The sequence below is a fragment of the Arachis ipaensis genome, chromosome B2 (genome assembly GCF_059453495.1).
Source record: "Arachis ipaensis isolate K30076 ecotype BB chromosome B2, ASM5945349v1, whole genome shotgun sequence".
Lineage (NCBI taxonomy): Eukaryota > Viridiplantae > Streptophyta > Magnoliopsida > Fabales > Fabaceae > Arachis > Arachis ipaensis.
This window is the reverse complement of record NC_142437.1, coordinates 19,416,054-19,434,151: the sequence shown is the minus strand read 5'-3', so window position 1 is coordinate 19,434,151 and position 18,098 is coordinate 19,416,054. Positions and strand designations below refer to the sequence as shown.

General features: G+C 39.5%; 1 protein-coding gene and 1 non-coding gene across 2 annotated transcripts; both read left to right on the top strand.

The window, feature by feature from the left end:
* Positions 1–2,536: 2,536 nt before the first annotated feature.
* LOC148573200 (small nucleolar RNA R71) lies at positions 2,537–2,642 on the top strand. The gene has a single exon (XR_015906082.1). It is a non-coding gene; the product is annotated as a small nucleolar RNA R71 (small nucleolar RNA).
* A 5,788-nt stretch (positions 2,643–8,430) lies between these two features.
* Positions 8,431–15,818, top strand: LOC148573199 (uncharacterized). The gene is made up of 3 exons (XM_088505709.1): positions 8,431–9,782; positions 15,409–15,622; positions 15,705–15,818. The coding sequence occupies exons 1-3, from the start codon at positions 8,431–8,433 to the stop codon at positions 15,816–15,818; spliced, it is 1,680 nt and encodes a 559-aa protein (XP_088361835.1).
* Positions 15,819–18,098: the final 2,280 nt, after the last annotated feature.

The following is an 18,098-nucleotide window of genomic DNA, read 5'->3' as shown; positions in this document are numbered from 1 at the left end:
ATGTTAAAATTGTTGGCTCTTGAAAGAATGATGGGAAAAGGAGAAATGTTATCTGATGATCTGAAAAATCATAAAATTGATTCTTGAAGCAAGAAAAAGCAGTGAAAAGCTTGCAGAAAAAAAGGATATATTCGAAAAAAAAGAGAGAAAAGAAAAAGAAAGAAAAAGAAAAGCAAGCAGAAAAAGCCAATACCCCTTTAAACCAAAAGGCAAGGGTGATAAAAAGGATCCAAGGCTTTGAGCATCAGTGGATAGGAGGGCCCACAGGAATAAAATCCTGGCCTAAGCGGCTAAACCAAGCTGTCCCTAACCATGTGCTTGTGGCGTGAAGGTGTCAAGTGAAAACTTGAGACTGAGCGGTTAAAGTCGTGGTCCAAAAGCAAAAAGAGTGTGCTTAAGAGCGCTGGACACCTCTAATTGGGGACTCTAGCAAAGCTGAGTCACAATCTGAAAAGGTTCACCCAGTTATGTGTCTGTGGCATTTATGTATCCGGTGGTAATACTGGAAAACAAAGTGCTTAGGGCCACGGCCAAGACTCATAAAGTAGCTGTGTTCAAGAATCAACATACTTAACTAGGAGAATCAATAACACTATCTGGATTCTGAGTTCCTATAGATGCCAATCATTCTGAACTTCAAAGGATAAAGTGAGATGCCAAAACTATTCAGAAGCAAAAAGACAAAAGCCCCGCTCATCTAATTAATACTGATTTTCATAGATGTTTTTGGAATTCATTGTATATTCTCTTCTTTTGATCCTATTTGATTTTCAGTTGCTTGGGGACAAGCAACAATTTAAGTTTGGTGTTGTGATGAGCGGATAATTTATACGCTTTTAGGCATTGTTTTTAGTATGTTTTTAGTATATTTTAATTAGTTTTTATTATATTTTTATTAGTTTTTATATAAAAATCACTCTTCTGGACTTTACTATGAGTTTGTGTGTTTTTCTGTGATTTCAGGTATTTTCTGGCTGAAATTGAGGGACTTGAGCAAAAATCTTATTCAGAGGTTGAAAAAGGACTGCAGATGCTGTTGGATTCTGACCTCCCTGAACTCAAAGTAGATTTTCTGGAGCTACAAAAGCCCAATTGGCACGCTCTCAATTGCGCTGGAAAGTAGACATCCTGGGCTTTCCAGCAATATATAAAAGTCTATACTTTGCCCGAGATTTGATGGCCCAAACAGGCGTTCCAAGTCAGCTTAAGAATTCTGGCGTTTAACTCCAAAACTGGCACAAAAGCTGGAGTTAAACGCCCAAACTGGCACAAAAGCTGGCGTTTAACTCCAAGAAAAGTCTCTAACACATGGAAGCTTCAATGCTCAGCCCAAGCACACACCAAGTGGGCCTGGAAGAAGATTTCTGCATTAATTATTGATTTCTGTAAACCCTAGGCTACTAGTTCTCTATAAATAGGACCTTATACTATTGTATTTTCATCTTTGATAAGTCTTATGCTATCTTAGACACATTTGAAGGCTGGCCATTCGGCCATGCCTAGACCTTGTTCTTATGTATTTTCAACGGTAGAGTTTCTACACACCATAGATTAAGGTGTGGAGCTCTGCTGTTCTTCATGAATTAATACAAAGTACTATTATTTTTCTATTCAACTCAAGTCTATTTCTTCTCCAAGATATTCATTCATTCTTCAACTTGATGAATGTGATGATCCGTGACACTCATCATGATTCTCACCTATGAACATGTTCCTGACAACCACCTCTGTTCTACTAGCAATGGCTTGAATGCGTATCTCTTGGGTTTCTAATCTAAGATTGGAACCTTCGTGGTATAGGCTAGAATTATTGGCGGCCATTCCTGAGATCCGGAATGTCTAAACCTTATTTGTGATATTCTGAGTAGGATCTGGGAAGGGATGACTGTGACGAGCTTCAAACTCGCGATTGTTGGGCGTGTGACAGACGTAAAAGGATCAATGGATCCTATTCCAGCATGATCGAGAATCGACAGATGATTAGCCGTGCGGTGACATCGCATTTGGAATGTTTTCACTGAGAGGACGGGAAGTAGCCATTGACAACGGTGATGCCCAACATAAAGCTTGCCATGGAAAGGAGTATGAATGATTGGAAGAAGGCAATAGAAAAGCAGAGGTTCAGGGGGAACAAAGCATCTTCATACGCTTATCTGAAATTCCAACCAAAGAATTACATAAGTATCTCTATCTTTATTTTATGTTTTATTTATCTTTTAATTATCAATTCTCCATCACCATCTGAATTCGCCTGACTGAGATTTATAAGGTGACCATAGCTTGCTTCAAGCTGACAGTCTCCGTGGGATCGACCCTTACTCACGTAAGGTATTACTTGGACGACCCAGTGCACTTGCTGATTAGTTGTGCGGAATTGTGACAAAGTGTGATTCACGTTTGAGAGCTCCAAGTCTTTGGCGCCATTGTTGATGATCACAATTTCGTGCACGAGGAACCACCACTAGAAGCGGTGAGCAATCTCTTGTCTTTCGCGCAAAGACCTCTGGTAAAGTAACTAATGAGCAGGTGAGTGTTCAATCCATGGTGTGGGCAAGATTCCAAGAGCTTCTTGAATCGAATCCAATACTCATATAGGGTCTCTTTGTCCTTTTGCATTATACCAGAGATTTCTTTCTGGATATAGTCGGTCTTCTCCGGTGGAAAGAACTTGTCTAGAAACTCTCTTCTCAACAAATCCCATTCGGTCACTACATCATCGAGTTGGGAATACAACCACTATTTCGCTTGCCCTTCAAGAGAGAAGGAGAAAGCAAAAACCATAATGGCAATCTCATCGGCCCCATGCCTTCGAGCCGTAGAACAAGCAACTTGAAAATCTCTCAGATGTCTAATGGGGTCTTGTCCCGGAAGCCCATAATACTTGGGAAGCAGATTTATCAAACTGTTCTTCAACTCAAAGTTTGGATCAAGATTTGGATACCTCGCTTGCAATGGTTGAAGAATAAGATCCGGAGCCCCTTGTTCGTGCAAAGTGATTCTACGTGGCTCCGTGATAAACCCATATTTTATGATATATTTTGTGCTCCATTCAAGTGATTTATTCAATCCTTCACCCACTTATTCATGTGAAATTGCATGGTTTTACTTTCCCTTCCTTATTATGTGATATATGTGAAAAACATGTTTCCTATGCTTTAAAAATATTTATTTTAAATATTTTTTATTACCATTTGATGTCGTGATTTGTGTGTTAAGTATTTTCAGATATCCTAAGGCAGGAATGATTTAAAGGATGGAAAGGAAACATACAAAAATGGAAGGAAAGTACAAAATGGAGTTTTTGAAGAAACTGGCATCGACGCAAACGCATGGACGACGCGGCCGCATGCCTAGCGCGAAAAGGCAGTGACGCAAACGCGTGACTGACGCGGACACGTGCCTTGAGCAGAACACAGATGACGCGTACGCGTGACCGAAGCGAACGCGTGATAAGGAAAACTCCAGATGACGCGACCGCGTGACCCACGCGAACGCGTGACAGACGCCACGCACCAGAAACTGCAGAAAATGCTCCCAACGATTTCTAAAACCCTTTTTTGCCTAGATCTAAGTCCAGAAAGCACAAATTAGAGGTTATAAAGTGGGAGAATGCATCCATTCAAGGGAGGTCTTTGATTATTCACTTTTCATAGTTTAGATGTAGTTTTTAGAGGGAGAGGTTCTCTCCTCTCTCTTAGGTTTTAGGATTAGGATTCCTCTTAAAGGATTTAGGATTTCAACTTCCTCTCAGGTTCAATATTTCTTTTACTTTCAGATACTTCAATGCTTTTCTTTAATTACTTGTGTTGCCAAAGTGGCTTATGAACTCCTTATGTTTAGATTGATTTTCTCTTATTAATGTAATTGAGGTATTTCAGATTTATGATTCTTGTTTAGCCTTTTTATATTCTTGGCTTTAATTGATTAATTGGAGGCTCTTGAGTTATTAAACTTATCGTGATTGTTGATTAATTCCTCTAATTAACTGGAATTCCACTAACTCTAGTCTTTCCTTAGGAGTTGGCTAGGACTTGGGAATCTAACTAATTAGTCCACTTGACTTTCCTTTGCTTTAGGTTAACTAAGTGGGGTTAAACTCAATTCTCATAAGAATAACTAGGATAGGACTTCCGAATTTTCATACATTGCCAAGAGTTTATTTTATAGTTATTTATTTATTTTACTTGTCACTTAAATTACTTGTTCCTTACTTTCAAAACCCCCAATTTACAAAACTCATAACCAATAATAAGAACATACCTCCCTGCAATTCCTTGAGAAGACGACCCGAGGTTTGAATACTTCGGTTTATAAATTTTAAAGGGGTTTGTTACTTGTGACAACCAAAACTTTGTAAGAAAGGACTTTTGTTGGTTTAGAAGCTATACCTACAACGAGGATTTATCTGCGAATTTCTAGACCACGCAAAAGTTCTCTCTTCAAAATGGCGCCGTTGCCGGGGAATTGCAAACGTGTGCCTTATTATTGGTTATTGTAAATATTTTTTCTTTTACTTGTTTATTTGTTTTTGTTTTTCCCTTTTATTCCTATTAGCTACTATGAATTCTCACCCCTCTCGCTTTGAGTTTGGTTCTAAATTTGTTGAAAGTAGTGGAAGCTATAACAGGAATATGCATCAAGGTCTAAGCAGTCAAAGATGGATGGAGCCAAGAGGATCTGATCAACCCTTTAGGCAACAACACCCTCCAAGATATCATGGACAAGGACCACTCTACAATGCATACCAAGCTGATAGATATGGTGGACCCCCTTGTAATTACCAACAAGCCCCACCCTGTGCTTATAGACCACCCTCTCAACATAGCTTTCCACCACCACACTCACAAGTTCCTTTTCACCATTCACCACCGTATGACTCTTATCCACCACAAATCCAATCAAATTACTCCCAGGAACCACCACATTCTTATTATGAACCCTCTCTCCCAACCAATGAACCCTCACACCCACCCTAACCTCCAATGAATGAAAAACTTCGTGTTCTTCTTCAAGGGCAAGCGAGGATGCAAAATGGCGTACTGGAATTCACTACTGCCTTAACCGAGGTAGTAAATATAATAGCCTCCCGACATCTGAGAACTCAAAGTACCCCATGGCTACATGTGGAGAATCTGAAGAAGAGCGTAACATGAAGGAGACACTAGAAACTTCGGTGGACAATGAGGAGCATGGCTTTATATTGGAACAAGTGGAGGAAGCCATGATAATTGTAGAGGAAGAAGTGGTTGAAGATTTAGGAGATGCTGAACCTCCATGGGAATCGAGAACCGTAAAGGATTCCGCTGAGAAGTTCGAATTTGATGCCAAGGAGGATAGTGCACAACCTCCAAAGTATACACCTTGTGAAAACTTGGACGGAACAGACTAAGAAGTTGATTCCATAGGCAGTGATGATCATGAATCAAGCTCTCCTAGTCACGAACTCACATCCGCAACTGAATTCCTTGAGCATGAAGAACCTTATCCAAGTGAATATGAAGATGACGTCACGGTAGATTTCTCTCAACCTCCAACGTATGACTTGAGTGACGAGGAAGACATAGAAGACTTTGATCAGGACGCAGTTGCAGTTGAAAAATTTTGCAAAGAAGTGGAGGAATTCACAGAAGAATACAAGGGAGTAGATCTTACAAAACCACTGAAAACACCTATCCCAAGGCCATTACCACCTAACACAAGCTTCAAGTGGGTACAATCCTTAACCTTTATCTTTACTTTTCCACTTGAATATGGTTTGCTTGAAACAGATGGCCAGCTTAGAGCTCTCTACAGCTTTAAGAGTAAGAGGAAAATGTCTCGTACTCAGAACTGGTGTGCAAGGTTTAATAAAGCTCCGCGCTTCAATTCGAAGTGCACGGATTGGTACCAAGTTCAATCGAATGGGTCTCGAAAGACGTTTGGTCATCTTGGTAAGAATACAATCTCTAAACCGCCCAGATGGAAGAATATAGATCAAGACAAAGGCGGATTTAAAAGCAAAGTTTGGGATTCTGAAAAATATTCTGACATTCGTTACCCCGGGAGCTTGAGAATTTGTTTGAAGCTGCTCAGAAGCTTCACATGCCTAGTTTGGGACCCCGGAGGCTGTTGGCATTCCAAACATTGGTGGAGATTTCTGGATGAATTTAAGCACAAGCCACCATAACAGGAAGCTCATCAAATATCCAACTTAAGGACTTTAACTAAAAGTGCTAGGTGGGAGACAACCCACCATGGTATGGTCGTTTCTTTTTCAATTTTTATTTTGTGTTATTTGTTTTTATGTTATATTATTTTCATTGAACCTGAATATTATTCATAGCATTTGCATCAGCATTACATACTGCATAATTACTAAAAAAAAAATGCACGCGACGCGTAAGCGTTGCTGACGCGTCCGCGTCACAAAGTGCATTAGGAAGAAAAGGAAAGTGAACAGAAAGTCACGCAAAAGCGTGGCAGGAGGCGTGCCTTTGGCACAAATTGTTCCACGCGACCGCGTCGCTAACGCGTTTGCGTCAGTTGCGAAAAATACCTCCCACGCGTCCACGTCATTCACACGAACGCATGATCTGGAAATCGGCGTAAAGATCCAACGCCCAGAAAGTTGGGCTGGAATCGTGCGGCTGGTGTGCGTTTAGCACAAAACAGCCCACGCGTTCACATCCTTGACGCGAACGCATCTCTTGCAAAACACCCATCCCACGCGAAAGCGTGAGCGACGCGTCCGCGTCGCATGGATATTATGGCCCCCTAAATGAAGACAGAGAGTTGCGCTGAAACGACGCTGGAAGTGTGTGTCTAGCACAAATTTCAGCGACGCGGTCGCGTGCCTCACGCGACCGTGTCATTTGTCTTTTACCCAACCCACACGGTCACATCAATTACGCGACCGCGTCAATCCCATTTCACCCTAGCCACGCGATCGCATGCTCCATGTGTTCGCGTGGATTCAAAATCACTAACACCCTATCACGCGAAACCCTACCTGTCGCACCCCCATACCCCCTTCTTCTTCCTTTCTTCTCTGCAACCCACCCTCCCCAACCACCACCACTGCACCCAACCACCCAGCCCCGACCACCACCACCGGCCACCACCGCACCACACCACCGACACTCCCCTCTCTTCTTTCTCCCCTTCTTTTTCTTTCTCTTCTCCCCTCCCGTCAACCACCACTGCCCCCCACCCCCACCGCGGCCAGCCAACCACCACCACGCCACAAGCGTCGCCTCCCACTATTACCACCCCCCCTAAACCCACGACCCTCACCCCCTTCTTTCCTCTCCCCCTCGCCTAACCCAAACCCCAACCCCCAACCCGACCCTGCTCCGCCACCGCGCCGCCGTGCCCCCCAGCGCCGCCGCTTCACCACCACCATCTCTCTCTGCCCTCACCTCTGCTCAAACGCATACCAGGTTCCGCCGAACGCCAATTTCTCTTTCCTTCATAGCTAGTTGCTTATTTTTCCGATTATATTCAAATTAGGCTAGTTAGAGATGCATGTTTGTAGTGGATTCTAGGTGGTTAGGTAGCTAGGATGTGGTTAGTAAATTTAGGCCTGATAATTATGCTGTTCTTGCTACTTGTTTTATCAATTTTGCAATTCTGATTTTGCTGTGATGATCGTATTGTTCATATGCTGTTCTTACTGCTCATGCTGCTGTTGAGACTGTTCTTTCATGTTCCTATTATTTGTGTCTATTTGCAGCTTTATTTTAATTGATATGAACTACTTTTTCATGCTGTTTATTCCCGGGATCATCCAATTTTAGCCGGAATGCTGCCCGATTTTCTGCAAATTATTTTCATGTATTGAGTTTGGTAATTTACTATTTTGCCTTACTTGGCTACAACCAAACTAATTCATGCCTAACCGGGCTAGCATTCTTATTCCTTTTGATCCCTTAGTTAATAACTTGCACTATTGATGATTTCATGTTAGTTCTGCAACTTTTCTATCCTTCTGACTTATCATCAATACACTGAATTTTTTGCTTGAATATGAGTTTCTCATTCTTTAAATTTGTGAATTTCTTGTTACCTAGGGAACATTTATCATGCCACTCACTTTAATTTTCTTTCTCCTAACTCACTGATTTCCACTTTCTCACCTATTTTTCAATTCTAACCGATCTAACTTTCAAACTTCTATTTTTGGTTTTTAACTATTTACTTTAACTTTCTAACTCAAGGCATGATTATTGTTTTTCCTAATTAACATGATTTCTACTTATATTACATTTTGGATTGTGATTTTTCATCTCAGATTTCTAACTCAAATACAATCCATAATGCACATCTACTTAACTCATTTCATAATTCTACTGCTCTTTTGCCACTATGTGCTTATATTGTTATTATTCTATTTGCTTACTTGTTTTCCTGCTTTGTTCTTCAATTATATCCTGGAATTTCTGCTTTTTCAGGATGTCTGACCCTCAACGCAAAGGAAAGGGCAAAGCAACCACTGGCAAAAGGAAAAGAGGCGAATCCTCTATGTCTATCCTGGACATTATGCATGATGACTCCTGGCGGGAAAAGCACTTTACCCCGCAGGAGAAGGCTGACCAGCTCCTCCCTGCCAATGATCCGGTAAAATTTGCAAATAGATACTGTAAGCTGAAGTATCCAGTGTTTGCCACCTCCAAGAACCTGTACCTGGAGAGAACTCTAAAAATTCCAGAAGAACTACAGCAGCACACCTCCGATCAGATAAAACAGAGAGGATGGTTCTTCTTGGAGAGAAACCTGACAGAGGTCAATGCTTCCAGGGTCAGAAAGTTTTACTGCAACTATTTCAAGACTTCCCTGGATGCAGTGCACCTCAGAGAGAAACAGATATTGGTCACTGAGGAAGCCATTGAGGACATCCTCCGCCTTCAGCCTAAATCAGATCAGCCTGACGGTTACCAAAAGGCTGAAGAGGATATGCGCTTTATGAGATTTGACTGGGATGCTGTCAAACAGAGGATAGCCTTTGATCCTACTGTCCCATGGGTCATGGGAAAGAACACAGCAATGCCTAAGGGAATCAAGCTGATGTATCTGAATGATGAGGCTCGGCTCTGGCACCAGATCCTGAGCAACTTTGTTATGCCGAGCACTCACGAGACGGAGCTGCCTGCTGCTATGATCACCCTCATCTGGTGTGTGATGGAGGGTAAGGACCTGTATCTTCCACGATTCATTCGGTATTACATGGCCAGGGTCCATGTCCGAGGCACTCTCCCTTTTCCTTATCTGATTACCCAGCTCGGCCGTCGAACTGACGTGCCTTGGGAGCTTGCTGATGAGAAGCCACCTGCTGCAGACTGCAAGAAGATTATTCCTCACAGCAGAAAGTTTCAGGCTTTGGGTTACAGACCCCCATTCCTCACCACTTCTGATGAGACAGCCACACCTTCAGCTGCCCCTTCTTCATCTACTGCTGCCCCAGCTACCACCACTGTACCTCCACCTGCCTCAGAGCCCGTTTACCACCTCGTGCATCGCTTATTTCAGCAGCTGGACCAGATGGAGCGCCGCAACCGGTGGCGATATGAGAGATCTGAGCGTCGCAACAAGCGACGCTATGAGCACCTCAAGTTGATGATCCGTTTTGGCGGCGACATCCCCTCCGAGCCTAACACACCATCAGAGCCATCTGAGGAGGAGGCGGACGAGCATGAGGATGAAACACATGCACACAGAGAGGCTGAGCAGGCAGGACCAAAGCAGGCTGCACCACAGCATGAGGAGCCACATCAGATTCAGGCCGCAGACCCAGAGATCCCTCTCCAGTCAGTACCTCCACTGCAGCAGACAGATCCTCCTACCCTTATCCTGTCTTCAGACCCTCAGGCCACCACAGAGACTCCAGCAGCCCATCCTTCCAATGATGACACTCCTTCACACCCAGCTTGAGTGAGCATCAAGGACGATGCTATATTTTAAGTGTGGGGAGGTCGCCATCCCTGGCGTATCTTTTTGGTGAACCACTACAGACTCTTTTTTATCTTATTTTGTTTATTTTTTCTGTATTTTTATCTTTATTTTTATTTTTCAGTACTTATACAGTGTTCTTTTGCTATATTTTTACTTTATTTCTGAATTTTTCACTTTAGTTTATATCTTAGACATTTAGTTTAGTTTGCAATTCTAAACTTATTAGTTATAGAATATGTGGATTAATTAGTATAGTTTACCCCTTTAGCATATGATAGTTTAGTTTAATTGAAAATAAAAAGAGTAAACCAGAGACTTTAGTAAATGAAAACAATCCACACACCTTGTATATATAGCATTACATGTTAGTTAGTTAACAACATTTCATCAAGGAGGAACACTAAGATTTTAAAAGCCACCCTGATATTTACATTGAGAATAATGGGAACTCTTGAATTCTAATTGCATGACATGTATAACTGATATATGATTATTGAGCTAGAGAACACACAGCCCGTGAGTTTTGAGCTTAATTGTATGGTTACATTCAAACCATAATTTTCATTCCTGTGTGTTTTACCCTTCTTTTTCATTCTGATGTTCTTTACTTTGTTTTAATCTATATGTCCAATATAGAATATAGATACATACCAAGAGATGATTGAGTCCATCATTTAAATTTTTCCTCACTTATCCCAAATTAGCCTACCTTGTGCATCACCCTTGTTAGCCTCCTTTGAGTTTTTTAATCCCCTCTTGTTCTATAAACCACATTACTAGCCTTAAGTAGAAAAACAAAATAAAAATCCCAAGTTGAATCCTTGGTTAGCTTAAGATAGATATTGTGTACAATTTAAGAATATGGAATTTTATAGGAACATGGGATGATAAAAACAAAGTAGGAATTTAAAAAGAATAAGTTGTTCCAAAAACAAAAATTTGGGAAGCATGCTCATGTGAAATCAAAACAATTGAATTACCATGTGCATTGATTAAAAAAAAATTTATTATTTTTACATTTTCAGTATTTAAATAAGGGAATATATAAAAATTTTCCGATTGCAAAATAAAGAGAATCAATGTACATGGGATAAAATTAAATTTAATGCATGAGTTTGCAATACAAAGTAGAAAAATTTAGGCAATTAGGTTAAGGAACTTTGAAAAGCTCATATATTGTTTAATTATATAAAGTATGTATGTTAGGTAAGATCTTAGACTAATCAAGGATTCACTTATTAGTTCACTTAGCCTTATACGTATACCCTTACCTTTACCCTGGCCCCATTACAACCTTAAAAAAGACCTCATGATTTTTGTATGTCTGTATTCTATAATTGTTGATTGGTTAGATGAAGAACAAAGTTATAGAAAGTAAGAATAGAAAAAGAATAGAGTGATTAACCCAATAAACACTGAGTGACTAGAGAGTAAACACAAAATCCAGTGAGGTTCAATAGCTCATCACCATATATCTCTGCTTAAATTGTTAATTGTCTTGCAAGTTTGTGAAATATTTTTACCCATCTCAACTGTAAAAGTGCTTTAACATTATCTAAGGTTTGGCTATGCATATATGATTCCTTGAGAATATGAATTAATTTAACTACATGTAAGCTTTATATACAAGTGAATAATAATTAGAATTGCATGATGCATTTAGGTAGTTTGCATTTAGAATAGAATGTATTGCATGAAATTCCACCACTTTACCTTACTCTTTATCTTGGATTTAGCATGAGGACATGCTATTGTTTAAGTGTGGGGAGGTTGATAAACCCATATTTTATGATATATTTTGTGCTCCATTCAAGTGATTTATTCAATCCTTCACCCACTTATTCATGTGAAATTGCATGGTTTTACTTTCCCTTCCTTATTATGTGATATATGTGAAAAACATGTTTCCTATGCTTTAAAAATATTTATTTTAAATATTTTTTATTACCATTCGATGCCGTGATTTGTGTGTTAAGTATTTTCAGATCTCCTAAGGCAGGAATGATTTAAAGGATGGAAAGGAAACATACAAAAATGGAAGGAAAGTACAAAATGGAGTTTTTGAAGAAACTGGCATCGACGCGAACGCATGGACGACCCGGCCGCATGCCTAGTGCGAAAAGGCAGTAACGCGAACGCGTGACTGACGCGGACGCGTGCCTTGAGCAGAACACAGATGACGCATACGCGTGACCGAAGCGAATGCATGATAAGGAAAACTCCAGATGACGCGACCACGTGACCCACGCGGACGCGTGACAGACGCCACGCACCAGAAACTGCAGAAAACGCTCCCAGCGATTTCTAAAACCCTTTTTTGCCCAGATCCAAGTCCAAAAAGTACAGATTAGAGGTTATAAAGTGGGGGAATGCATCCATTCAAGGGAGGTCTTCGATTATTCACTTTTCATAGTTTAGATGTAGTTTTTAGAGGGAGAGGTTCTCTCCTCTCTCTTAGGTTTTAGGATTAGGATTTCTCTTAAAGGATTTAGGATTTCAACTTCCTCTCAGGTTCAATATTTCTTTTACTTTATATTTCTCTTTTACTTTCAGATACTTCAATGCTTTTCTTTAATTACTTGTGTTGCCAAAGTGGCTTATGAACTCCTTATGTTTAGATTGAATTTCTCTTATTAATGCAATTGAGGTATTTCAGATTTATGATTCTTGTTTAGTCTTTTTATATTCTTGGCTTTAATTGATTAACTGGAGGCTCTTGAGTTATTAAACTTATTGTGATTGTTGATTAATTCCTCTAATTGACTGGAATTCCACTAACTCTAGTCTTTCCTTAGGAGTTGGCTAGGACTTAGGAATCTAACTAATTAGTCCACTTGACTTTCCTTTGCTTTTGGTTAACTAAGTGAGGTTAAACTCAATTCTCATAAGAATAACTAGGATAGGACTTCCGAATTTTCATACCTTGCCAAGAGTTTATTTTATAGTTATTTATTTATTTTACTTGTCACTTAAATTACTTGTTCCTTACTTTCAAAACCCCCAATTTACAAAACTCATAACCAATAATAAGAACATACCTCCCTGCAATTCCTTGAGAAGACGACCCGAGGTTTGAATACTTCGGTTTATAAATTTTAAAGGGGTTTGTTACTTGTGACAACCAAAACTTTTGTAAGAAAGGACTTTTGTTGGTTTAGAAGCTATACCTACAACGAGGATTTATCTGTAAATTTCTAGACCACGAAAAAGTTCTCTCTTCACTCCGCCATGAAATTATCATCGGTGGGATGCAAAGATGTATTAGTGGTGCCAACAGAAGAATAAGAAGTAGCAGACTCCAAGTCACTCTTGGTTCTGTCTAGTGATTCGGAGGGTTCCTCAAGAGAGGCCGAAGCACTAGCCGTATAGTCCAACCGCTGCCTAGCTTGCCGAGTGCGTAACAAAGATCTTTCAATCTCAAGATCAAGCTCGGATAAGCTAGAGTTTGGTTGAGACCGAGTCATCAAACTTGGGAGTCATGGCTCATGCGTGAAAAGAAATCTAAACTAAAAACAAAATATTGAAAACAGGTGAACTATCTACACTATTCACATATTCACATAACCAATATCAAGGCATACGTTGCAACCGTTCTCCGGCAACGGCGCCAAAAATTTGATGCAAGGATTATCGTCGGTAAAGAGTTTCCCAATGAAATTCCATTGTAAGTATAGTTCTTAACCAACAACAATCCTCAAACCAAATTTTAATAGATGGTTGTCACAAAATTCAAACGCAATAAAAGTAAACCGAAGTATTCAAACCTCGGATCGTCTCACAAGGAATGGGCAAACATGTGCATCGATATTGGTTAGAATTCCAGGGTTGGGAGTCATAAGCAAGAAATTAAATCACTAGACTTAACATGCAAGAAATCTTAAAGTGCAAGGAACTAAATCAAGTAACTAAAACTAAGTATGAGAAAATCCAATATAACAAGAGAACATGTAATCTATTTCTACTCTAAAACTAAGCAATTAACTATAACAAGAATCAAGCAATTGTGATTTTCGATTTTAAAATATGAATAATAAAAGGGACTCTTGGCTAGGCAAAAGAATTGGGGTCACCATCCTTGTCTAATAACCATATCTTGATAATTATGAGGAACCAAACTCACTAAGTCTACCTCTATGCTTGAAGTACGTTTAATGTCTACTTAAACGCTTAAGGTACGTCAAGTGGCTTGACCAATCTCAACTCATAAATCCTAATCCAACTACCAATTGGGTTAGTAGTAGATTAGTGTCAATGGATATCAACTTGGCCACCAAGGGTTCTCAAATCACCAAATCAATTAGACCCAATGACTCAAATTTACCCAATCCCCTTAGCCTAGGCCAAGAGTAAAGAAAACTACTCCATAATCAAAGGAAACATTTCATCAAACACATAGTATGCATTAATAAAAGACATATTCAATTTGCAAATTAATTGAAAACTACAAGTACCCACTAACAATTATCACTAGGAAACAACTCAAACAACACTATTAATCATAGAAAACATCAATGCACTAGTAAGAATTCAAGATCTACAAAATTCATAAAGTGAGAAGAAAATGGGAAATGAACAAGAACATCAAAATTCAAACACCAGATCTAAACAAAATTATACTAGAGAATTCAAATTGAACAATTAAAACTAAAATTAGCAAAACCAATTCAGAATTCAACAAGGAAAGATCAAATCAAACTAGATCTAGAGAAGAGTAGGAGTTTCTTTCTCTAGAACATGAGAACCTAAAAACTAGCTCAAAATATGTGTAAAGTGTACAATGAATGTTCCCCCTCTTTCCCCTTAGAGTTCCTGGGTCTTTTCCATGCAGAATCCAGCTGAATTTGGGCCTGGAGCTCCTCAGAAACCGCCAGCCACGATTTCATTAATGAGGTCACGTGCTGCGTGTCACGCGTACGCGTCAGGCATGCGTACGCGTCGATGGAGATTTCGCCAATCGACGCAAATGTGTCACTCTCGCGCGCCATCACTAGCTTCTTGCACCCAGCGTGCACGTGGGCCACGCGTGCGCGTCGCAGCCAATTCTCCAAAGCTCAATTCTTCATGTTCCTTCCATTTGAGCATACTTCCTTTCTCTCTTCTAGGTCATTGTTATCCTATAAACTCTGAAACACTCAACAAACATATCACGGCATCTAATGGTAATGGAAGAGGATCAAATATGGCATTTTTAAGGCAAAAGAAGCATGTTTTCTATCATGGAGCAAAATTAGGAAGAGAACACAAAAGCATACAATTTTTGTAAATAAGTGTGAAAAATATTGATAAAATTCCCCAAATTCTACACAATATAAACCACAAAATTGGAGTTTATCACTCGCTTGGTTTTCTGGTGGTGCCGTCGGTCGTCTTCTTCACATCGGCGTTCCAGGTCTCGGAAAACGCTGCGGTCGTGTCTCTTGTTGTGTCGCTGTTTGGGTGACCTGTTGTTTCTGATTTCACGATGACATCGGATTTTGGAAGTCGCATGGCTTTCGTGTTCCGCGTGATACCGTTCCTTGGTCGTAACCCGGCCTTTGAGGTCTTGCACCCGGAGGCACAGTTCTTGGATTATTTGGACTGCCTTTTCTCTAGGCCGTCGGGGGCGGGGGTTCCAGAGGGTGGACGGTTGTCTTCTTTTGGTTGTTGCTGGGGTGGGGCTAGTTGGCGATGTACAGCGCTTGTTATCTTCCCATGGGTGGGAAGGGTGGTCTCCCGGTGTTCGGGAGTTGGGCTTCGTGTGTGTGAGTTGTGGTGGTGGCTTGGGGATTGCTCCTTAGGGTTATCCACCATACTGCCACAACGTTGCAGTTCCCACAGACGACGCCAATGTACAAGAAGTCTCCAGTACGGGTTGTGAGATGGATCGGGAACTGGCGAGTCGAGGCGGTTGACGGATCATCTAATTGGAGCAATAGGGGGTGGTACCTGCAAAGACACGCCGACGCTCAAGTCAGAATGGATCTGAGAGGTATAAAATGTGTGGAACGAATGACGTACCTGAGGGGGCCTTTGACTCCCCTTTATATAGCTAGTAAAAGTTATCTCATCTTATCTTATTTAGTTAAGATAAGAGAGGTATTTGAATTTGAATGTTGGTTAGAAGATGTAGAGGCCGATATGGGCCTTCTAGAGAGAGGGGGTGGGGTCAACCCTGGGTATTCGGGTCGGAGGCCGTTCCAGGTGCGGGACTCGAGAGTCAGGTCCGTAATAGGGTGCATATAGTAGTCATATATAAAGGGTTTGGTTCATATTTTTTTTTTCAAAAATAACCCTCATCATATATAACCTATAAAAAATATTTTTTTTTATTTCTAAAATTCATACTCAAAAAGCTTTTAATTAAAGCACAAAATAATTACTATATTAATTAATTAAATTTACATATATTATTATTATTGTTATTATTGTTTAATTTATAAAAAAGTTGGATTAATAAGCACTAATAATAGTCGATTCAAATTGTTCAATGATCAAACAATTATTACTCACATTCTGTAGTTTAACATGATGTTAGAGGTAGAAAGTTTTAGTTCATTTTATTGTCACATGAGTATTTGTTTCATTTTTTTTATTTTATCTTCTGAGTACATTCTAAGCACAATTATTAAAATATTAATGACCCAAAGGGAGTTAGCTTAATGGAAGTGGGCTAAGTTGAGGGAACTTTATTCGAAGTCTGAGATTAAAAAGTTTTTCTTAGAAGGGAGTATACATTACCCTTCCGAGTTTTGGAGACTTAGTTTTTTTTTTTTCTTTTATCTAACTTTGGAATAGTAAACTAACTATTTGAACAAATTATAGTTACAAAGCAATATTACTAGAAAATATTGACTAGAAAAATGATGCTAAACTATTAACTAAAAGTACTGATCTGTTGTAGAATAAATAAATAAAGAAGATATATGAAATAAGGAAGTATAAGTAGAAGATTCTAGTATTAATATTCACCACAATTAATATCTCAATATAATATAAATTATATATATATATATATATATATATATATAGAGCGTATATAAAAGAGAGAGAAGAGAGAATTTTATTGATTGTTTCTGTGTGTATTCTTTTTGCATCAGATCATGCCTATTTATAGGCGTACAAGAGCATTGTCTATTAATTTCATTATGTATTGAGAAAGTGAATTCTCATCCCTGAAAAGAGTGAACCGCCCATTGAATGGGCATCTACATCATCATGCTTATCTCAACACTCCTCCTTGGATGACCATTTAGGATTGAGAAAGTGAATTCTCATCCCTGAAAAGAGTGAACCACCCATTAAATGGGCATCTACATCATCATGCTTATCTCAACACTCCCCCTTGGATGACCATTTAGGAATATGCCTCATTAAAATCTTACTAAAGAAAAACCTAGTGGGAAAAAACCTTAGTGAAGGAAAAAGAGTACAATATCCTTTGTGATCGGAACTGCCTCATTAAAAACCTTGTCAAGAAAAATCTAATGAGAAAAAACCTGACCAAGGAAAAAAGAGTACAATCTCCCCCTCTTGTCGACATCATTTAATTTCTCAAAATTGGCGCATCCCAATCTTATGTACCAATCTTTCAAAGGAAGATTTTAAGAGTGACTTTGTAAATAAATATGTCAGATTATCACTTGATCGGATCTGTTGGATATCAATTGTCCCTTGATTTTGAAGATCGTGAGTAAAGAAGAATTTGGGAGAAATATACTTTGTTCTATCTGCTTTGATGTATCCACCCTTAAGTTGAGCAATGCATGATGTATTATCTTCAATTAGGACAGTTGGAGCTATTTTATGATTAATCAGTCCACATGATGACAGAATATATTGGATCAAACTCTTGAGCCAAAAAGACTCGCGACTAGCTTCATGTATCGCTAGTATTTCAGCATGATTAGAGGATATTACCGCAATTGTCTGTTTTGTGGACCTCCATGATATAGCTGTACCACCATATGTGAATAGGTATCCTGTTTAAGATCTCCCTTTATGTCAATCAGACAAGTATCCAGTATCTGCATAGTCAACTAATTGTGACTTGGATTCATATGAATAAAACAATCCCATATCAACCATTCCATGAAGATATCGAAAGATTTGTTTGATTACATTCCAATGTCTTTTGGTTGGAGAGGAACTATACCTTGCTAGTAAATTCACAGCAAATGATATATCGGGTTGTG

What these genes read in the sequence shown, in the direction of transcription:
- LOC148573199 (XM_088505709.1), top strand. Translation starts at nt 8,431, where the DNA reads ATGTCTGACCCTCAACGCAAAGGAAAGGGCAAAGCAACCACTGGCAAA. An exon ending in GACCCAGAGATCCCTCTCCA is followed by an intron (nt 9,783 to 15,408) that starts GTCAGTACCTCC and finishes GGATTTTGGAAG; the next exon opens with TCGCATGGCTTTCGTGTTCC. An exon ending in CGCTTGTTATCTTCCCATGG is followed by an intron (nt 15,623 to 15,704) that starts GTGGGAAGGGTG and finishes ATTGCTCCTTAG; the next exon opens with GGTTATCCACCATACTGCCA.